General features: G+C 36.1%; 1 protein-coding gene across 1 annotated transcript; it reads right to left on the bottom strand.

Annotated features, from left to right (window-relative positions):
• Positions 1-1,588: 1,588 nt before the first annotated feature.
• Positions 1,589-20,986, bottom strand: LOC123556288 (alpha-galactosidase A-like). Its single transcript, XM_045346889.2, has 8 exons — positions 20,968-20,986; positions 19,625-19,786; positions 18,946-19,120; positions 14,908-15,082; positions 14,095-14,189; positions 13,529-13,696; positions 10,902-11,099; positions 1,589-8,719 (listed from the first exon to the last, which is right to left on the bottom strand). The coding sequence occupies exons 1-8, from the start codon at positions 20,979-20,981 to the stop codon at positions 8,459-8,461; spliced, it is 1,248 nt and encodes a 415-aa protein (XP_045202824.2). The 5' UTR covers positions 20,982-20,986; the 3' UTR covers positions 1,589-8,458.
• Between the last annotated feature and the right edge of the window lie 1,918 nt (positions 20,987-22,904).

The following is a 22,904-nucleotide window of genomic DNA, read 5'->3' as shown; positions in this document are numbered from 1 at the left end:
GAATCAAAGCGACTAAGTGATCTTATTACATGATAAAGATCAGCGACCTGTAACTTGACTCAAAAACGCATTCCTCGGTTTCAAAATAAGTTACAATTTTACTAAGTTTGATCGCAATATCTCATTCTTGTCTGGAATTAATTAGAAGGAATGTACTAATGCCGTTTTAAAACCCTATCAGACAAAAGTATTGCCAAGAAGTAAAAGTCCAAACCGAATGGGCATTTTACACATTTGCTGCCAAAGAAACCAAATTTTCATACTGAAACTTGAATTGTTAACCTGCCACTTAAAGGTGTGTGTGTGCGTTCGGGTTTAACGTCTTTTTCAACAGTTTTTCAGTCATATAAACGACGGTGTCTGCTTGTAGCAGTGAGCACAATGCCCAACTTTATAGTGCTGCCTCACTGGAATATCACGCCGTAGACACGGGGCATGATACCCCACCCAGTCACATTATACTGACACCGGGCTGACCAGTCCTAGCACTATCCTCTTAATGCAGAGCGCCAAGCGAGGAAGCTGCTAGTACCATTTTTTACGTCTTTGATATGACGCGGCCAGCGATCGAACCCACGACCTCCCGCTCTCGAAGCGGACGCTCTACCACTAGGCTACCGAGGCGGTGGCACTTAAAGGATCCATCTTATGTGACTGACGGATAGGGAGAAAGATGAACGAACGGACAGATAAATTGACAAAATATAACTCGATAATTTGATTTTGTTGACAAACAATATCAGCAAACATCATGATAATGAAATAGGTCAAACAAGTGAAAGTGGTCTTACCTTTATGTTTTCATACAATTCTTTTAAAAAACTGTAAATTGATTTTATCATAAAGGTGCAACCACCATTATTGGACTAATACATAATGGGATAACATCAATTTACTGTGTTTCATCTATATATTCTACACAATGGACGAACGGACGGACAAACGTCGAAAATAAATAGGACACGGTAAAATTGTTCTAGGTAAAATTTCAAATTATTTGGTTTAATTATTCAATTCATTCTACAAATTTTACGATGAGTGTAGGTATTCATTTTTTTTTTCACACAAATCAAGCAGACATCATCACACCTTTCCTGTTACTTGCCATTTTTTGTCATTAGAATGAACGCAGCAGTCGCGCAGTAAGATAAAGACTACTAAATGAAAGGTTGGGATATCAAGCTCCGCTTAACGAACAGTACTAACATTCGAATGAGAGTACCGTGTATGAGTACCTTACACCTGGCATGGTAAAGAACCAGGAAACCTAGGAGTGGAGTGTCGTCTGTATCTTGCATTATTCCCCAGCTAAAATTACAAATAATAACAGTTTTCTGGCGGAGTCGTCAATATGCATTACCTGTGGCGACTTTGATAAAACACTCATGCATGCACGCAATTTTTCATGGTAACACACTGATAGCAACCAAGATAGCAAAGCATGGATCAAATAATCAGTTTATAAGTTTATGAATAAGGAATGTAAATTACAAGTTATAAAACTACATTACTTGAAAACTGACACTATATTTTAACTGGGATATCATCTGACAGGTTTGAAATTGCAATTAAATAAAGACCAGGAACATTTACCAGGTATTTTGCCTTTATTCAAAACCTTAAACTTTCAGTCGCTCAAAGGTTTCATGCATATTTTTCAATAAAGAAAAATGTATAAATTTGAATTTATATTCAGATAATTGTAAATGTGATAAAGGCATAGTCTTTATGGTCCAAGAGCCCACGGACTTTTATTGCAACAACTGAGGCCAAAAGAAGTTTATACTTTTTTTTGGAAAGAATATTTCATATCCTTCATGAAAACCCATTTCATAAGTGACAAGGCTGTGCGTATCTATATTTTGTTCTCATATGTTTGTGATAGGAGAAGTAAAACTAGCTTGTAACAAGAGGGCCATGATGGCCCTAAATCGCTCACGAGTTGATTTGGCCTACTGACCTTGTTTTTGACCCCATATAACCCAGTTTCAAACTTGACCCAGAGATCATCAAGACAAACATTCTGACCAAGTTTCATGAAGATAGGATCATAAATCTGGCCTCAAGAGTGTAAACAAGCTTTTCATGTGATTTGAGCACAGATTCGAACTTAACCTAGGGATCAAGATAAACATTCTGACCAAGTTTCATGAAGATAGGGTCAAAAATGTGTTAACAAGCTTTTCCTTTGATTTGATCAGGTGACCTAGTTTTTGACCCAACATGACCCAGATTCGAACTTGACCTAAAGGTCATCAAGGCAAACATTCTGACCAAGTCTCATGAAGATAGTGCCATAAATGTAGCCTCTAGAGTGTTAACAAGCTTTTCCTTTTGAACTGGCCTAGTGACTTAGTTTTTGATCCCACATGACCAAGTTTTGAGCTTGGCCTAGAGATCATTAAGCTAAACATTCTGACTAAGTTTCATGAAGATAGGGTCATAAATGTGGCCTCTAGTGTTAACAAGCTTTTCCTTTGATTTGATTGAATGACCTAGTTTTTGACCCATATGACCATTCAAACCTGACCTAGAGGTCATCAAGGCAAACATTCTGACCAATTCTCGAGTTTCAAACTTAAAATGTTTCTTGAGAGGTAACAAGATTTTCCTTTAATCTGGCCTAGTGGCCAAGTTTATGACTCCACATGACCTAGTTTAAAACTGGACCTAGAGATCATCAAGACAAATATTCTGACCAAGTTTCATGAAGATAGGGTCATAAATGTGGCCTCTGGAGTGTTAACAAGTTTTTCCTTTGATCTGACCGGGTGACCTAGTTTTTGACCCAACATGACCCAGATTCGAACTTGACCTACCTAGATGTCGTTAAGCCAAACATTCTGACCAATTCTCTCTTTGAGTTTCAAACTTAAACTGTGAAATCAGAGTGTTAACAAGATTTTCCTTTGATCTGACCTAGTGACCTAGTTTTTGATCCCGCATGACCCAGTTTAAAACTGGACCTAGAGATCATCAAGACAAACATTCTGACCAAGTTTCTTAAAGAAAGGGTCACAAATGTGGCCTCTGGAGTGTTAACAAGTTTTTCCTTTGATCTGACCGGGTGACCTAGTTTTTGACCCAACATGACCCAGATTCGAACTTGACCTACCTAGATGTCGTTAAGCCAAACATTCTGACCAATTCTCTCTTTGAGTTTCAAACTTAAACTGTGAAATCAGAGTGTTAACAAGATTTTCCTTTGATCTGACCTAGTGACCTAGTTTTTGATCCCGCATGACCCAGTTTAAAACTGGACCTAGAGATCATCAAGACAAACATTCTGACCAAGTTTCTTAAAGAAAGGGTCACAAATGTGGCCTCTGGAGTGTTAACAAGTTTTTCCTTTGATCTGACCGGGTGACCTAGTTTTTGACCCAACATGACCCAGATTCGAACTTGACCTACCTAGATGTCGTTAAGCCAAACATTCTGACCAATTCTCTCTTTGAGTTTCAAACTTAAACTGTGAAATCAGAGTGTTAACAAGATTTTCCTTTGATCTGACCTAGTGACCTAGTTTTTGATCCCGCATGACCCAGTTTAAAACTGGACCTAGAGATCATCAAGACAAACATTCTAACCAAGTTTCTTAAAGAAAGGGTCACAAATGTGGCCTCAAGTGTGTGAAGAAGACAAATGTTGACAGATGACGGACGACGCGCACCACACGACGCCGGACAATGACTGGTGAAATAGCTCACCTTGAGCACTTTATGCTCTGCTGAGCTAAAAATATTAGGAGGTAGGGTAAAGTTTACATCTACGGGTTATTTCACAGTTTGATTACAGTATCTATCTGATTGTCAGTAAATGTATCTGTAAAACAATGTCATCAATAAGAAATTCATCAAAAAGGAATTTAACATAAATACAGATCAAATGACTTATGATAACAAACTATTTTTAAGAATATAAATAAATTTTAAACATTCTTCCCAAAAAAGTATAAACTTCTTTTGGCCTCAGTTGTTGTAATAGAAGTCCGTGCGCTCTCGGGCCATTAATATTTATCATGTCAACAGACACATTAAAATTTAGACATCATCATAACACAAAAATGTATATCACATTTAATATTAATGTCACTGATCCATAAAACATATATATGATTACTTTGATTTACATATAAACACATGTATAAGCTTTTCGTAATGCATTTAGGCTGAAGAACGAAAGTTTTTGTTGATGGCGTGCAATGTGCCTTATAGCACAACACATGAAAGTCACAGCTTCTTTTCACAGGCCAGTAAATACTGTTAACATCATGAGAATACTGTCCACCGAGATATACTCCAAAAATAGGAGGATTTTTTACTGGAAATCGTTTTTAACTTAAGGTCATCATGACCTTGACCTTTGACCTAGTAGATCTACTGAACCCTATAATGAAAGGGGTCATCTACTGACAACAGACAATCAATTTATGAAGCTTGATGATCTGAATCCAAAGACAGTAAAAGGGTCATCTACAGACCACAGGCAATCGTTTTACGAAGTAGGTCAAATGTTCTTCACTAATCAGTTAGAAACCCACTTTCTGCTCAGTCATAGTGACCTCAATCTTTGACCCCAGAAACATTGGGGTCATCTTCAAAACCACAAGCAGCCATTTTATGAGGTTTGAGTACTGTAGATCATCAATGTTTTCTTCTATTATTGATGGGAAACCGATCTTTAGCTGAATGTCAACACGACCTTGCTCTCTGACCTACTTCACCTTAAAACGATATGGGTAATCTACTGACCACAGGCATTCATACTGTGAAGTTTGACAACTGTAGACCATCAGTTACCGGTAGGAAACCAATTTTCAACTCAAGGTCATCACGACCTTGACTTTTAACCTACCAGTCTTAAAACCAATAGGGGGAATCTGCCAACGACAACCTGCAAGCCTACCTAGTTTGAGGTTCCTGTGACAAAGTGTTCTTCAGTAAACAATCGGACAAAAAGGGGAGGGACAGACAGACAGACAGTCTGTTGCCCTGTTGCGCAGTGTGAGGTGGGGTTGGGTCATAAAAATATAAAGATGTAAATTAAATGTACTGTATAAAAATATCACAGTTTAAAAAGTCTAATGCTGTCTTTAAAAATCATGTATATGTACTACAAACAAAACCTATTTTATGTTACACTGATATGAAAAAAATGACGATCCAATTGGAACAGATTAATCCTAACACGCATCCAATTCTCTTTAAATGATGAACATTGCATATATTATATCAATTAATTGAAATACTATACCATAATAAATCTCAAACTCAGTGATATCCGGTTTTAAGCTGAAAATAATTCAAGAAATTCAATACAGAAAGATTCTTCTATGAAAGATAATAATTGAGCCGTGCCATGAGAAAACCAACATAGTGGCTTTCGGACCAGCATGGATCCAGACCAACCTGCGAATCCGTGCAGTCTGGTCAGGATCCATGCTGTTCACTAACGGTTTCTCTAATTGTAATAGCTAGGCTTTGAAGCGAACAGCATGGGTCCTGACCAGACTGCGCGGATGCCCAGGCTGGTCTGGATCCTTGCTGGTCGCAAAGCCACTTTGATGGTTTTCTCATGGCACGGCTCATATATTAAAAATCTAGGATAAAGATGTCAAATAATCTAAAGAATACATCTATAAGAAACAGTTAACAGATATACAGGCTAAAATTCCTGGGAATAAGCGTGAATATTTTGAGCAAAAAATCGCATGGAATGTAAAACTTATCACAGTAACAAGATATAACTATAATGTATATAAGTGAAGATTTACAATGATTGCTTTTTCTTTGACCTATAACAAGCTTATTAACAAGAACTGTCTGATGACAGCGTGCTCGACTATTCAAAGGCTTGTCAATAAAATGGATTTTATAATAGTACTGTTATAACTGTGTCACAGTAAGGGTCAAAATTATAAAACCTGCTGTTATTTACAAGTACTTACAATGGCAGAAATATGTATGCAGTATTTACACATTAAGTACAAAATGGGCATAGATCTATTAAAATACAAGTCCAAGATATGCGACCTTATACACTGACCCCTACCATAGCTTTGTATTCTCAATCCAGTAGTTCTAGTACTTAGAAAGATTTTAAGTTGCATGCAAAACCTCCATATGAACTAAGTAGACCAAAGGGTATAATTCTGTTAAAAAACAATTCAGAGTTATTGGACTTGGCCCAGTGACCATATGCAATGACCCTAATTAAGACATGTGTGAAGTTTCAATAAAATAGCCCCCAAGTACTTACAAAGGCAGAAAATTGTATTCTGTATTAACACATGACTTTTCTGAGTATAAAAAGGCACCTAATTTTGTTAAAAATACAAGTTAGACTTTTAGGACCTGCACCTGTGACTATATTTACTGGCCATGTGTGAAGTTTGAATCCAGAGTATCAATGCATTGCAGAGATAGTTATCATTATGAATAATTGAAAACAATTTTTTAAGTTAAAAAGGAGCACAGCTCTTTAAATATTGCTGACATAGTAATGTCTCTTGTCTTACATGTGCACACTGTCACTGTATGGAAGTATTCCAAGTCTCAGCTGAATATCTTTGATAGTGATCAAGATATTTGACTTTATCAAAAACTTTAACCAAAATTTTTTAAGTTAAAAAGGGGCATAAATCTGAAAATATTACTGACAGAGTAATGTCCTTTGTCATACATGTACACACTGTCACTATATGCCAGTATTCCAAGTTTCAGCTGAATATCTTTGATAGTGATTAAGATATTTGACTTTATAAAAAACTTTAACCAAAATTTGTTAAGTTAAAAAGGGACATAAATCTGAAAATAGTAATGTCCTTTGTCATACATGTACACACTGTCACTATATGCAAGTATTCCAAGTTTCAGCTGAATATCTTTGATAGTGATCAAGATATTTGACTTTATCAAAAACTTTAACCAAAATTTTTTAAGTTAAAAAGGGGCATAAATCTGAAAATAGTAATGTCCCTTGTCATACATGTACACACTGTCACTATATGCAAGTATTCCAAGTTTCAGCTGAATATCTTTGATAGTGATCAAGATATTTGACTTTATCAAAAACTTTAACCAAAATTTTTTAAGTTAAAAAGGGGCATAAATCTGAAAATAGTAATGTCCCTTGTCATACATGTACACACTGTCACTATATGCAAGTATTCCAAGTATTTAAGATATCTGACATTATAAAAAACTTTAACCATTCTGGGATTGATATTATGTACTAGATGTATACTTTTTCCTCTTACTATGTTAAATTACATGGATAAATATGTAATGTTAAAATATAATGTTCATAAGTAATATATCCATATAATGATCATGTATGTATTACCGTAATGTCAATGTACTGAAGTGAAATAAAAATTGGAAAAAAAAAAAAAAAAAAAAAAAAAAAAAAAAAAAATTAACCAATGCTGACGCCTTGGTGAGTTGTACAGCTCTCCATATTCTTAGAATAGTCGAGCTAAAAATCAAACAAAGATATTCAAAAAACATTGAGATCATTTTTTAACAACAACCAGTTTGTTTTGTATAAAGGTGGCATTAGTTTAACACTAAAGAATAATAAAATCTGTATGTTTCAGAATAAGTTAATACAACTGTTGCCCACTTTGCATATCCTTACAGCATATCTGATTGTCAGACATACCTTGATGTTTGCTTTGTCACATCAAAACCAATGTCACAGTTATAATGGTTTTCCAACTGTAATAATGGAGAAACATGAAAGCAGCATTACTTCAGACAACTGTATTGGTTTCTTGTTGAGTTATCACAGAAACATAGCATTTATACATAAAGTAACATTTACTATGCATTTGAAGAATCTTACCTGTTCTTTTCAAAACAAGATGTGGAAATAAATCTTTTCTTCAAATGAACAGGTTTGAGGCAGCAAACAAATAATTGAGCCGTGCCATGAGAAAACCAACATAGTGCATTTGCGTCCAGCATGGATCCTGACCAGTCTGTGCATCCGCGCAGTCTGGTCAGGATCCATGCTGTTCGCTAACTGTTTCTCTAATTGCAATAGGCTTTGAAAGTGAACAGCATGGATCCTGACCAGACTGCATGGATGAGCAGGCTAGTCTGGATCCATGCTGGTCTCAAATGCACTATGTTGGTTTTCTCATGGCGTGGCTCAAACATGAAGCGTTACAAGTGAAAGGAGATCACTAACAGCACTTGATATAAATCAACAGGAGAATGTAATCCACCAACAAATAGGAGAAATTATCTTAACCCTTATCATGTTGGACACCACTGATTCTGTCTTGCGAACAGTGTAGATGATGATCAGCCTACACATTTGTGCAGACTGATCAAGATCTGCACTGTTCGCCATTCAGTCAGTATCTTTTTATTAAGCATCCGTTTTTACAGTTAATGGCACTGTCCAAACTGAAAGATGGACAAGTCGTTATAGAAATTTATCAGGGAAAGGATTAAGACAAAATCTTGCAAATCATCATATACGCATCATCTGGAAACACACGTATATTCAGTTTTGTATCCGGCATAAAAGTTCCCATATCTGTTCCTTTAAAGACTTCAGTAACTTGATAGCCTTTAGGATCTGTCATTCCTATATCACTGGCTGCTGATACAATTGGAGTTCCACTTCCAAAATTGTTTGTGTTGAAGAAAACTATCGCTAGACTGCCTTGAGGCACTATTGGTTTTACCCACAACTGAAGTCCACTGAACTGAAATAGATGATGAATTGAGCTTTAGCTCAATAATAAGAAATTTGGTAGACAAATGAAGTATCATAATACTCAAAATGTACAAGTATGATTATTTTGGTACAACTGATATTAAGCTGCTATAATCAAGGACAGACGATGGACATGCAAATTTTGAATCACTCGCTTCACACTACAACAGTTGTTAAAGATACAGTCAACATTGTATTAAGAGACCGCCAGAGGGACTGCTAAAAAGTGGTCTCTTAATGGAGTGGTCTCTTAATGAATTTCAGTCAGGTGAAGAGAAAAGATATTTTTAACTCTTAATGTAACTGTATATATCATGAGCATACATATATGTATATAAATTTCACAAACTGAAAATTATAACTGGATTGTTCGTCAGTTCGACTGTCACAAAGGTTAATTGCATCCAGGCAGGTGCAAAATGTACTCGCTAATTACACAGGTGAAGAATTACCGGGCAGGAATTTGGTACCAGGTTGCTTAATAGAGACTTTTGTTAAATATTTTACCTGTCGGGACTCCATTAAAGTGGTCGCTGGTCGTTTAATAAAAAAGTCGTTTAATGGAATAAATTTATGTACTGAAAACGTTCAGGAGGGATTTTGACCGGTCGTTTAATACAAAAATCGCTTAATAGAGGTGGTCGCAAGTACGATGTCGACTGTACTTATCTTCCCTCATTCAAGACAAGATTTTCCACAATTTTTGCCATTCCTGGGAAAACTCATATACAGTGTATAAGATCAATTATATTTTGTAATTTATGAATGACTATAAACAATAGTGCTTAAAAGAAAAGCATTTGCTTTATTTCTTCTATAAATTGAAGAATATGGTATGCAAGATAAAGTGTGGATGAGAATATCTCTTGGGTTACTGTTTTGTGGTAACTCAGCAGAGCCTCGTTACTACCTCAACAGTTACTACCTCAACAGTTTCCCCCGAGCCTGATATTTCCATCAGCCAGTGAAATATTCTTATGTTCTTATCAGATGATGCAAAAAAGCTAAGATTATCAATTAAATGTAGTATAACAAGAGCTGTCCATAAGACAGCATGCTTGACTTTTCTCAGTACCTGACTCTGAATTGGAGTTTAAGATGGCCTTAGGTCGTTCAACTGAGTAACATATAGTACCATAAAAGCGTAAACATGTTTTACCTAGTGATTTCATGCAGACAAATATTCTGACCAATTTTCATCAAGATTGGACCAACAAGGGGGCCAAGATGGCCCTAGGTTGCCCACCTGAGTAACACACCATAACAGTATAAACATGTTTTACCTAGTGATTTCATGGAGAAAAATATTCTGACCAATTGTCATCTACACTGGACCAAATATGTGGCCTCTTGAGTGTACACAAGCATTTTCTTTGATTTGACCTATTGACCTAAATTTTTATCCCACATGACCCAGATTCGAACCTGTCCAAGATTTCATGAAAACATTGTAAAAAAGTTTGGGGAAGATTGGAGCAAAAAAGTGGCCTCAAGTGTGTATGTATACAAGCTTTCCCTTTGATTTGACCGAGTGACCTAGTTTTTGATCCCATGTAGCCCAGATTTGAAATCATTCAAGACTTTATGATAAACATTCTGACCAAGTCTTACGAAGACAAAGTAAAAAATGTGTCCCCTAGAGTGTAAACAAGCTGATTATTTGATTTCAAATCAAAGCATAAATGAAACCTCTATATAGCTGAAAGAGCCAATATAGAAATTTTTTTCCCCTTTTAGGGGCAGTTACTCTAGAACCCATGACGGAATCTAGCAGGTCTTCGAAAGGAACCGAGATATTATTGTGACTTAAGATGTAAATGTAGTTAAAATCCAATGTAAAATATGATTGGATCTGCCAGATTCATCATGGAATCCAAGATCTATTATTGTTAAAGATATTTTGCAAGTTTGTATCAAATCAATCCGTAAATGAAGATATTATGCCAATACAAGTTACGTGCAAGTATGATTAAAATCAATTGCAAAATGTGGTCTCTATTGTGTTCACAAGCCAAAAATAGCAAAAGCTTTAACCAACAGCGACGGCAATGCCAACGCCAGGGGGAGTGCAATAGCTCTACTTTTTATTCCAAAAGTTGAGCTAAAAGTTGTGGTTTATCATTTTTGTTCTTACTAATAAATGATACTACAGAAAAACATAAAGTTCTCACTTCCCAGACTTTAGTTGCCATAGCACCCAGAGGGTCCTGATCAACACTTAGTATGTACTTGTTCAGTAACAACTGCTTTGCTTCATCTGGTATGTCTCTCAGATCATTGGACATTATTAGTGGGGCAGAAAACATGGCCCACATGGCCATCTGGGCTCGCTGTTGGTAATGACTCATTCCAAACCCGCCTACAAGTAACTGAAAACAATAACAGTACATTGTGAATGGAGCAGAAAACATGGCCCACATGGCCATCTGGGCTCTCTGTTGGTGAGGACTCAAACAAAACTCACCTACATACAGCTGAACATAGGAGAGAAAAATCTAATATTTAAAATAAGACAGTAAATGTATTCTTAACTGCAGTTTGTAAAATTTGAACAGTTCAGTCTGCCATCTTTCTCTGTTGAATACAATTTGTTTACAATAAAATTATGACACTATTGGAAAAACAGATTTCTCATATACACAGTGTGTATAATTCTAGATAAATCAATATGCAATGTATTCATTAGAATATCTTTAAAATGTATTTCCTTTGAAATTGATATTTATGTCAACACAGTAGTCTATATATAGACAAGTGATAGGTAAAGGGAGATTACCCATTGTCTTATTACTATATTGAGTTAATTGTGAAACCCCATCGAAGTATCAATATAACACTGAAACTGATGAAAACATTAATAAAAGCTGACTACAAACAAATAGCCACTTGAACAGTATTCATACACAGTTGGCATGTATTAAGAGACCACACAACTGACCAACAAAAAAAAAGTCTCTTAAGTCACTTAACAAATTTTTGTCAATTTTAGAATTACAAAGTATTCTCATTATTTGACAACATATCTGCCTTTCTTTTCTAAATGTTACCTATTGTGTCTTTCCTTATCCTATTTCCCCAGATTTTTTGTTTTGTTTTAGAAAGCTCTTTAACCCTTATCATGCTGGACATGATTTATTCTGCCTTTACCACCAGTGCTGCTGCAGATCGTGATCAGCATGCACATCCGTGTAGTCTGATCAGGATCTGCATTGGCGATTCAGTGAGTATCGTTTTGGTATGCACCCCTTTTAACAGTTAATGGTACTGTCAAAATTGAAAGATGGACAAGTTCATTATAGAAATTTAGCAGGGTAAGGGTTAACATATATTATTTCCTCCAGATGTAAGCATGGTAAGACCTCACATTTTGAGACCTATGCAAAAATGATTCCAGAGAAGTTTCATTAATATCAATTCAATAGAACTTTTTTGCAGAAAATTATATCTGATGGTGCCGTTTTTCAGTGGCTGTTGGTCGCATAACCTGTTAAAGTGGGCCTTAAAGGGACTTACCCACATATTTTAGGTGAAAACATAATTTCTCTCAAAAATCCATAAAAAGTGAGTACTCTGGAAGTGACTAGTGGTACAAACTTATTGACCTTTTTTGCAAGATATTCTTATAAATAACCAGAAATATAGTGCAGAAGGTAGTAAACTATTACAAAGCTTTTGAAATAATGTAGAAAATTTACATTCTTCTTGCACTTTTACCAATATCTAATTTTTATTTTCACCACTTTATCATTTTTAAGAGTCATATATACCATCTATACCAAACTTGATGGAAATGAACATGTTGAAAAAAAAATTCTCCCAAACTGTGGGCAAGAAGCTTTAAGGGGTAGTTACTTAAACACAGGCTTCACTTATTCAGTATTGACTAAGTTGGCAGTTACTTGCGGAGAACAGGTTTGTACTGGTACAGAATCCAGGAACACTGGTTAGGTTAACTGCCCGCCATTATATGACTGAAATATTGTTGAAAAACGGCATTAAACCCAAATCAAACAATCAAACAAACAAACAATATTGACTATAATAGAATAATATATAGTGGCTATTTTTAGCACTATGATCCTTGAATTCTTTCCTTATTATAAGGTGAATATGAAATGAGGCAGCTTATGTAAAATCATGGTAAACACAATTTAAAGTTGAATTTTAGCTCATGATCATATTTTTACATTTTAATAAATATTTATATTTTGACTGATGAAGTATGGTTTATCTTGGTCACATTTCTGTTGTGAAACATACATGGTAATGTCCATATAAGGAAAGAACATTGTACTAGTGCAAAAATTTGTCATCAGTGCTCAGAAAAATGATTTAAAAAGTAACTGCATTTTCAACATTCACTGTCCAAATTCATTAATGATTTCTGCCCACTTAGCTCAAGAGGTAAGAGCTTTGGTCTACGGATCGCGGGGTCGCGAGTTTGATCCTCAGGCGGGGCGTTTGTTCTCTGTGACTATTTGATAAACGCCATTGTGTCTGAAATCATTAGTCCTCCACCTCTGATTCATGTGGGGAAGTTGGCAGTTACTTGCAGAGAACAGGTTTGTACTGGTACAGAATCCGGGAACACTGGTTAGGTTAACTGCCCAACATAACATGACTGAAATACTGTTGAAAAATGGTGTTAAACCCAAAACAAAACAAAAATTAATGATTTCTAAACAGCTTTGTTTATGTTTCAGAAAGCTCTGTCTGATCACATTTGATTTGAAATGTCTCCCCGTATTGGATATAACAATAAAATATCTGACTCCCAAATTATAGGTTAGCGCTCTACCTGATCTGGATCAAAGAATCCTCCTGGAGCTGAGTATTTCTGGAACAGTACATTATTTTTCCCATAAAAGTTTACGATATTCTTTATACTGTTGAAGTTGTCAGTAACATCCCAGAAGTTTCTCCATACGTTACAGTTCTGTCGAATGGTACCATAATCTGTCTGCAGCTACAACATAACATTTCCTCTTAAACATATAGTTTTGTGCAAGAACACTGTTACAGTATAATATTACAGTACAAGTTAATTCAAAGTGCTTCTGGTAGTTTTCTGACACAGAAGTATGTGTGTATGAAAAGGATAAACACTATACTGTCAACTTAATGGTCTGATCCCATGTTACAACTATTGCAATAATCATAATTTCATAAACACACTTGCAACTTAATTAATGGCCTCCAGATGTCATTTTCCTAAAGTTCCTAAGAACTGATATACGAGTTCATATTACTACTGACTTATTTGTTACAAATTGATAGACATGGTTAGCTTTACAAAGAAACCTCTTAGAAAAGACAGAAGCTGATCTGGATTAAAATTTGGACACATATAATGCGGATACTAACCGAAGCATTTAGTTGTATTTCTCCATAGGGCCATTCGCAGGAGAACAGTATTGGGCGGGCTGTTTTATTCAGGTACAAAGACATTGCTGGATACCCTACAATATCAGAAATACACTAGATAATTACATATTTGTATTAATGAAACAGTTTTATATAAATATTAAAATGATTCTGCATAGTTTATTTAAGCAATTTATGAATCTAGACATTTTCATGCAAGTTAGGGACAAATGGAAAGGTAGTGAAGTATAATTTTATATGTGTAATATTCAGGAAACCATGCTGGAATAAAAAGACATCATTTTGTAGTTGAACTGTGTGCACACAATCATGTTCTAAACAAGAATCATCACTAAAGTCTTTAGGTTTGGTCTATAAAAATTTTTGTACTCCACTTTCCCTTTAAATTCTATCATTCCTTAAAAAATCTTTATTTACACTTATTTTTGACCTAAAATGATGACTGTGATAACCTAAACCTACCTTGCTGACATTCCTTACTCTAGACCATCCTGTTCTGTAACAGCCCTGTTTTATTTCCTTTAAATGAACTCTTTTACCACTTGCAGATATGATAATATGTTTTCTATTGTATCATTTCAAAGTATAACACTAAAAATTCATGTTTCTGATGAAAGTAATAATAAAGTTGACACTTCTGATGCCATATCCCAAAATATATATTTTTTCCAAAATAACCTAACTAGTCTACATACTTTTGTTTGGGACAGCACCACTGTTTGAAGGTAAGCAATATAAGGTAAGTGTATCAATTAAATCATGCTCAAGAAAAACATTCCATATATACAATACCGTATTTATTATCTCGTGGATCAGAATGACAGGTATCAAACTTGAGCAGGTCAATGCCCCACTCAGCAAACGTCTGCGCATCCAGCTCCATGTAAAATTCACTTCCTGGAAACCCTGCACATGTTTTGGTTCCAAAATCTTCATATATGCCCAACTTCAATCCTTTAGAATGTACCTTAATTAGGAATACAAGCCATATACAGTAATTAAATTAACAATTATTTAGCAATATGTGAATTTCTATATGATTTTACTCCAATTTTAAGTAACTCATCATTGCTTTAAAGTTTAAACTCAAGGTTACATCATTGCCCTAAACTCAATGTTACATCATTGCCTTAAACTCAGGGTTACATCATTGCCTTAAACTCAGGGTTACACCATAGCCTTAAACTCAGGGTTACATCATTCTAAACCAAGTTACTCATTGCCTAAAACTCAGGTTACATCATAGCCTTAACTACATTTCATCATGCTTTAAACTCAGGGTTATATATTGCCCTTAATCAAGGTTACATCATTGCCTTATAATCAGGTTACATCATTGCCTAAACTCAAGGTTTCATCATTCTTAAGTTTAACTCAGGTTACCATTGCCTAAACTCAGGGTTACATCATTGCCTTAAACTCAGGGTTACATCATTGCCTTAACTTAAACTCAAGGTTACATCATTGCCTTAAACTCAGGGTTACATCATTGCCTTAAACTCAAGGTTTCATCATTGCTTTAAAGTTTAAACTCAAGGTTACATCATTGCCTTAAACTCAGGGTTACATCATTGCCTTAAACTCAAGGTTTCATCATTGCTTTAAAGTTTAAACTCAAGGTTACACCATTGCCTTAAACTCAGGGTTACACCATTGCCTTAAACTCAGGGTTACACCATTGCCTTAAACTCAGGGTTACACCATTGCCTTAAACTCAAGGTTACATCATTGCCTTAAACTCTAGGTTACACCATTGCCTTAAACTCAGGGTTATATCATTGCCCTTAACTCAAGGTTACATCATAGCCTTTAACTCAGGGTTACACCATAGCCTTAAACTCAGGGTTACATCATTGCCTTAAACTCAAGGTTACATCATTGCCTTAAACTCAAGGTTACATCATTGCCCTTAACTCAAGGTTACATCATAGCCTTAAACTCAGGGTTACACCATAGCCTTAAACTCAGGGTTACATCATTGCCCTTAACTCAAGGTTACATCATAGCCTTAAACTCAGGGTTACACCATAGCCTTAAACTCAGGGTTACACCATAGCCTTAAACTCAGGGTTACATCATTGCCTTAAACTCAAGGTTACATCATTGCCTTAAACTCAGGGTTACACCATAGCCTTAAACTTGAAGGGTTACACTCAAGGTTACATCATTGCCTTAAACTCAAGGCTACATAACTGCCTTAAACTCAGGGTTACACAATAGCCTTAAACTCAGGGTTACACCATTGCCTTAAACTCAGGGTTACACCATTGCCTTAAACTCAGGGTTACACCATAGCCTAAAACTCAAGGTTACATCATTGCCTTAAACTCAAGGTTACATCATTGCCTTAAACTCAGGGTTACACCATAGCCTTAAACTCAAGGTTACATCATTGCCTTAAACACAAGGTTACATCATTGCCTAAAACTCAGGGTTACATCATTGCCCTTAAACTCAGGGTTACATCATTGCCTTAAACTCAAGGTTACATCATTGCCTTAAACTCAAGGTTACATCATTGCCTTAAACTCAGGGTTACATCATAGCCTTAAACTCAAGGTTACATCATTGCCTTAAACTCAGGGTTACATCATTGCCTTAAACTCAGGGTTACATCATTGCCTTAAACTCAAGGTTATATCATTGCCCTTAACTCAATGTTACATCATAGCCTTAAACTCAGGGTTACACCATAGCCTTAAACTCAGGGTTACATCATTGCCCAGGGTTACATCATTGCCCTTAACTCAAGGTTACATCATTGCCTTAAACTCAGGGTTACATAACTGCCCTTAACTAAAGGTTACATCATAGCCTTAAACTCAGGGTTACACCATTGCCTTAAACTCAGGGTTATATCACTGCCCTTAACTCAGGGTTACACCATAGCCTTAAACTCAGGGTTACACCATAGCCTTAAACTCAGGGTTACACCATTGCCCTTAACTCAAGGTTACATCATTGCCTTAAACTCAGGGTTACATCATTGCCTTAAAATCAAGGTTACATCATTGACTTAAACTCAGGGTTACATCATAGCCTTAAACTCAGGGTTACACCATAGTCTTAAACTCAGGGTTTCATCATTGCCTTAAACTCAAGGTTACATCATTGCCTTAAACATCATTGCCTTAAACTCAAGGTTACATCATTGCCTTAAACTCAAGGTTACATCATTGCCTTAAACTCAAGGTTACATCATTGCCTTAAACTCAAGGTTACATCATTGCCTTAAACTCAGGGTTACATCATTGCCTTAAACTCAGGGTTACATCATTGCCTTAAACTCAGGGTTACACCATTGCCTTAAACTCAGGGTTACACCATAGCCTTAAACTCAGGGTTACATCATTGCCTTAAACTCAAGGTTACATCATTGCCTTAAACTCAAGGTTACATCATTGCCTTAAACTCAAGGTTACATCATTGCCTTAAACTCAGGGTTACATCATTGCCTTTAACTCAAGGTTACATCATAGCCTTAAACTCAGGGTTACATCAATGCCTTTAACTCAAGGTTACATCATTGCCTTAAGTCACTAACAAAGCTGTCCAAGATGTTGAAAAATCTGGCGTATCACATGTACGAGATTTGTTGTCTGTATATTATAATTGGACAACGATCAAATGCATGTGGGACTGCCAGAAAAATACCACAATTGATAAAAAGGAAAGAAACCAAAGAAATGGCGAAATGGAAGAGCAAAAGTGAGTATCGGCTTGTAAAAAGATTTTTTTCTTTGAAGTATTGAGGGTCTTTTCCTTTGAAGTATTGAAGGGCAGAGAAGAAAAAAATAAGTAATATCACAATTGTTAGTAATTATGTTCAAAACAAACTGCATTTTCAATGTATAATGATTGATGTCCCCTGCAAATGCAAACACGCGATAAAAAATTCAAACTAGTACAAATAATTTGACGCTCACATTAATGGTTGTTTTATATTTTTGTCGGGCAACCTAACGGATTGGAGATATTGCGCGTATGAAAAGCTTATCTCAATATTTCGAAGATCAAGTCAAATTAGTTTGATTAAAATTCTAACCAGGTACCAAACTCAAAAGATAATTACCAAACATGAAACTCCTGGCAATATTCTCATGTCCACTTAAGTATACTAATAAAGAAGACCCATTGAAAGTATGTATGTGACAAACATTCAGACACTAATTGCCACATGTGCCTTTAACACTGAGGAATACAATGACATATCCAGTAATAAATGTATTTTCGGACTCCTAACTTTCTACGTCCAAGTCCCATCTCAGTGAAGAGTCTTTTCTCCTAAACTGGTGTTTGAACATCAGCCAAAAAGGTTTTTTGTACACATTTTTGCTGAACCAAAATTAAGATTGTTTTGGCTTGTCATACAATATAGGTGGAAATACACTTTACTTGGTGTAAAACATGACACAAGCAATTATTTACTTTTTTTTATTTCATTGCTCTTCGCTCGCATCAATAAATGATGATTTGAAAAAAAAATATTTTAATTTTTTTTTCGCTCGCTTGCCCCAAATATTTTTGAAAAAAAAAACGAAGAACAAGACATCAATTTGGTGTGGCCTAAAAATCAAAACAATTCATTCAAGGGGAGCACTGGTCTAGTGGTTATTTTAAGTGTCAGCCGCTCAACCCAGGCGTTGTGGGTTTGAGCCCCATTGGGTCAAGACTTCTCATACAACACCAGTACTGGTTTTTCCAGGAAGCAGACTCAAGGGTGGTTCAAGTAAGCTATAAGCTTTCATCACAATCGAGCTTAAATAAGTTAGTATAAACTAAAACAATTAATTCTTTTGTGCCCATTACAGCAACAAACTTGATGCTTACATAGTCAGCCAAATATTTCATGCCATGAGGGAAGCGTTTACGATCTGGCTGAAGCCTGTGGAATATATCCCTCTCTGTGGCAAGCCAACAATCGTCTAGACAGACATACTCATAACCAGCATCCTTGTAGCCATCTTCTGCCATACGGTCAGCCATCTGCATAATCAGTTTCTCACTAAAGTAAAGGATAAACAAATGATTAATTAACATTAACAAGACTAGTGCCCAATATCTACTGTCTTAAATCTCAGAAATATTTAGCTTTATATAAAGAATAGATTTCAAATTAGTACCCAGGGAGGGTTTGATATTAATTGAAAAAAATTCAAGGGTGGTAACTATGGAACTATCTTCTGAATACAAAATGTAATAACATGACTGGTTACTTACCTTGACAACACAATTAAGTACAGAATTATCTAATGCTAAATGCCTTACAGATCTTTGTTATGTCAGGATTGTTCTAAAATAAAAGTAAAATCTTCTGCCTCTATCATAATTACTCATTGCTAACATTGAGTCCTGAAGTAATTACCATGATACAGACTTTGTTAGGTTAGTGGGAGAGTATGTGTCACAGGCAGCCGGATAGAGCATGTGCCTTGTAAAACAAGGGGTCCCGGGTTCAAGCCCCGGAATGCACATCTTTCTCATCCTGTAACAATATCCCGAGTCGTACCTTATACAGAAATCTGGGTCAAGGGAACACTCAGTATTACAGCTGAACCTAGTCCAAGTGAGCCAGCCCATGGGTGGTGTCCTGGCCAAGCCATTATCAAGACTTGAACACAAGACTGCTAGACCTGCTAACAGCAACATGTGCATCCACTTCAGCAACATCCTAAGAAAAGTAAGAAAATATGTAAACCTGAAGAGAACACCAAAGTCACTAATAAGGGATCAAAACCTTGACCTGGTGATAAATATAAGCAGACACTTACATCATTGCTTAAGGGAATAACCCAACAGCACAGCTGTTGGTGGTGGACTATAAACCTACTTTCTCTGCACTTCACCCAACTTTACTTTTTTAGAGCTGATCAGCACTCCAGTATGACCAAGTAATTGCTCATTAAAAAGCTAGTCTATCAAATGTTTCGGACACCATTGAAGTATATACCTGGAGGGCGGCAAAATAACAAAGTCCCTCTTAAGGATCTAACCCCTAGCCTCCTGAACTGTATAGTGTTAGGCCAACAGAAAGACTGTTGTAAGTGGCCTAGCATATTAGTCAAATAATAGGACCTTTCGGGAAAGCGTTATAACTTTTTAATGTCACTAGAGGGATGGCGACTATAAATATCAGATCATAAAATAAGCTATCCCGGTAAGCCTAATGAGTGAGGCTAAACCTAAAGTTAAGGCAGTGGCTAGGGGTCCGATAACCGAATCTATAGACCCGGCGTCTAGACTCTAGAGGTTTGATTAACGGACTCATTGATAACCCATACTGAAAATGGTATAATTTCAGAGAGGAAACTTTCATTATTTATCAAAAACAGGTGATGATTTCCATTTTTTTGTTGATAAAATGGAATAAATTGCAAGACCAGAAATGAAAGGATTTGAAAATCTTTTAATAAAGAGAAAAACATGAATATGAACTTTAATGAATTATTAATAGGAATTAGCCATTGTGCATAGTAATATAATATTTTATCAATTTTGTGTTTTTCTCAGAACTGAAGGATTAAATAATAAACTTATAACATGCTTTTCTTTTGTATTTTATACTTGAATTGTGCTCCTAAAATGTTGAATTTGTTTTATTGCTAAAGTAAGTAACAGTAACTTAATTACAGAACTCAACAAATTATTATAAAATTTCTATGATGTCTCCAACGTCGCGAATTAACATTACAATCCTGCATTACCACTCAAACAGTAGTTGACATGTTCATAATGTATAAAATAAATGCAGAAATTTGTAAACATATCAATATTTAATACATGATTATTCATTTAACAGTTTATTAAAGTGGAAAATCGATTAAAAAGATCAAATATTAAATATTTGTTTACCTTGAAGGTATCATGTGACTGTCACGTGAATTTATTCACGGAAGGATCCGAAAAACACCGAACATACTTACAAGGGTGTAGCTACAGGTAAATAACCGTCGGGACCTGTCGAGCGACCCTAGCCTAACTCATTCGGCTTATCAGGATGGCTTATTTTATGATCTGATAATTGTTATTCTACCTTTTTGTCGTAGGCCTAACAGCGGCATTAAAAATATTTTCTTTACCAGATCTAGCCCTTAGGCTAGCGCCATTTTCATAGCACCAAGGCAGCCACTCATGGCGTCAAATTCATCCTCTGCTAGATCTAGTACCGACACTGACTGGAGAAAGCCACCTAAACAGAGAGAAATCCTTTAGGCCTATCCGGCTAACTTAGCTTTGCGAATAGACACTCTGGTAGGTATAACTCGGAAAATTTCCATACTGGCTTCAAGGCCTATTAGGCCTATTTAGATGAGTTCGAATCTATTTTAAGAACAATTAAAACCAGTTATATCTACCATCAATGCATACCACCAGCAAAATTTTGGTAGCCTACCCATGTACCTGGGTCGACTTCAAATGACAATCGTGGTAAAGTGCCATACCAAAGGACACACTGCGATGGGAGTAGCCAGGAATCGAACCAGTGGCCTTCACATTTCTATGAAAGCGTCTTAGCCTTCAACCAATTGATGTGTCCACAAACACCAAAATATACGAAACACAATATTCTAGAGCATATTCATGCAACTTCTTCGGCCGAACTGAGTAGTTGTTATATTCTATAACTTAATATTGTCCATACAGTAGATTGTTTGTTCTGCCAAAGAAGTATAATTTTTTTTTTTTTTGTTGGATTTAACGTCGCACCGACACATGATAGGTCATATGGCGACTTTCCAGCTTTAATGGTGGAGGAAGACCCCAGGTGCCCCTCCGTTCATTATTTCATCACGAGCGGGCACCTGGGTAGAACCACCAACCTTCCGTAAGCCAGCTGGATGGCTTCCTCACATGAAGAATTCAACGCCCCGAGTGAGGCTCGAACCCACATCGATGAGGGGCAAGTGATTTGAAGTCAGCGACCTTAACCACTCGGCCACGGAGGCCCCCGAAGTATAAAATACATTTATTTTTATAGCTCTTTGGTTCTGCAAAAAATGAAAGTATTATCCAGGTGCCTCCTATGTTTTTGTTTCACAAAGGTTCTACTTCAACAAAATTATACAGAGGAAAGAAGTTTGGCACCGATTCATTTTTCAAGAAAATACTAACTAAAGCTGCTTTTAGGGTGGTGTTTCACTCTTTGAATATTTTCTGTTCTTATATGTCAGAAGGTAGGCTATATAGGCCTACACCAAAACGTTTGGGAAACGTCTTTAAAATTTCTAAACAGATCGAAAACATGAGACCATAGATCGAGCTAATTACTAAATATATTTATTATTAAATCTGTATAGATAGTCCTTTCCATTGGTCTAGATGTAGTCACATGATCAATGATAAAAAGCCGTATTGACTCGGAGGTGGAGCCAAAACACGTATTGACTTCCAGCAGTGACGTCATCATGGTTTGACGTCAAAACAATGCGACGTCGTACACAATTTATTGCGAAAAATGACCAAAGGCTGCAGATACCTGTAATCAATTTTTTCAACCTAGGGCTGCGCCCTTGGTCGATATCGCTGTTATCAGATCGATAAATCCACATATCGACCTCACCAAAAGGCAATAATTGTATAATATTCATTCTAGAACATTAAGGTCATCATCTCATCTCCAACTAGTGAATCTTTCAAAAAAAAAACAAAAAAACTCTTTACTCTGGTTCAGCTATTTGGAATGGCCTCTCCCATTACATACAACTTGCAACTTCAGTAAAACATTTTAGTTCTTTGATTTTTTATTATTGCACTAAGGGAGTCTGTGGCGCAGTGGTTAGCAGGTTGGA

Source organism: Mercenaria mercenaria, chromosome 5, assembly GCF_021730395.1.
Source record: "Mercenaria mercenaria strain notata chromosome 5, MADL_Memer_1, whole genome shotgun sequence".
NCBI lineage: Eukaryota > Metazoa > Mollusca > Bivalvia > Venerida > Veneridae > Mercenaria > Mercenaria mercenaria.
Note: the sequence above shows the minus strand (reverse complement) of the source record. Positions and strands in the feature narration are given on the sequence as shown.

Excerpts from the sequence above, each read along its gene's own strand:
- LOC123556288 (XM_045346889.2), bottom strand. Across the intron at positions 14,190-14,907 it reads TCCACGAGATAATAAATACG|GGTATCCAGCAATGTCTTTG; the intron begins GTATTGTATATA and ends CTGATATTGTAG. Across the intron at positions 11,100-13,528 it reads GATTCTTTGATCCAGATCAG|TTACTTGTAGGCGGGTTTGG; the intron begins GTAGAGCGCTAA and ends TATTGTTTTCAG.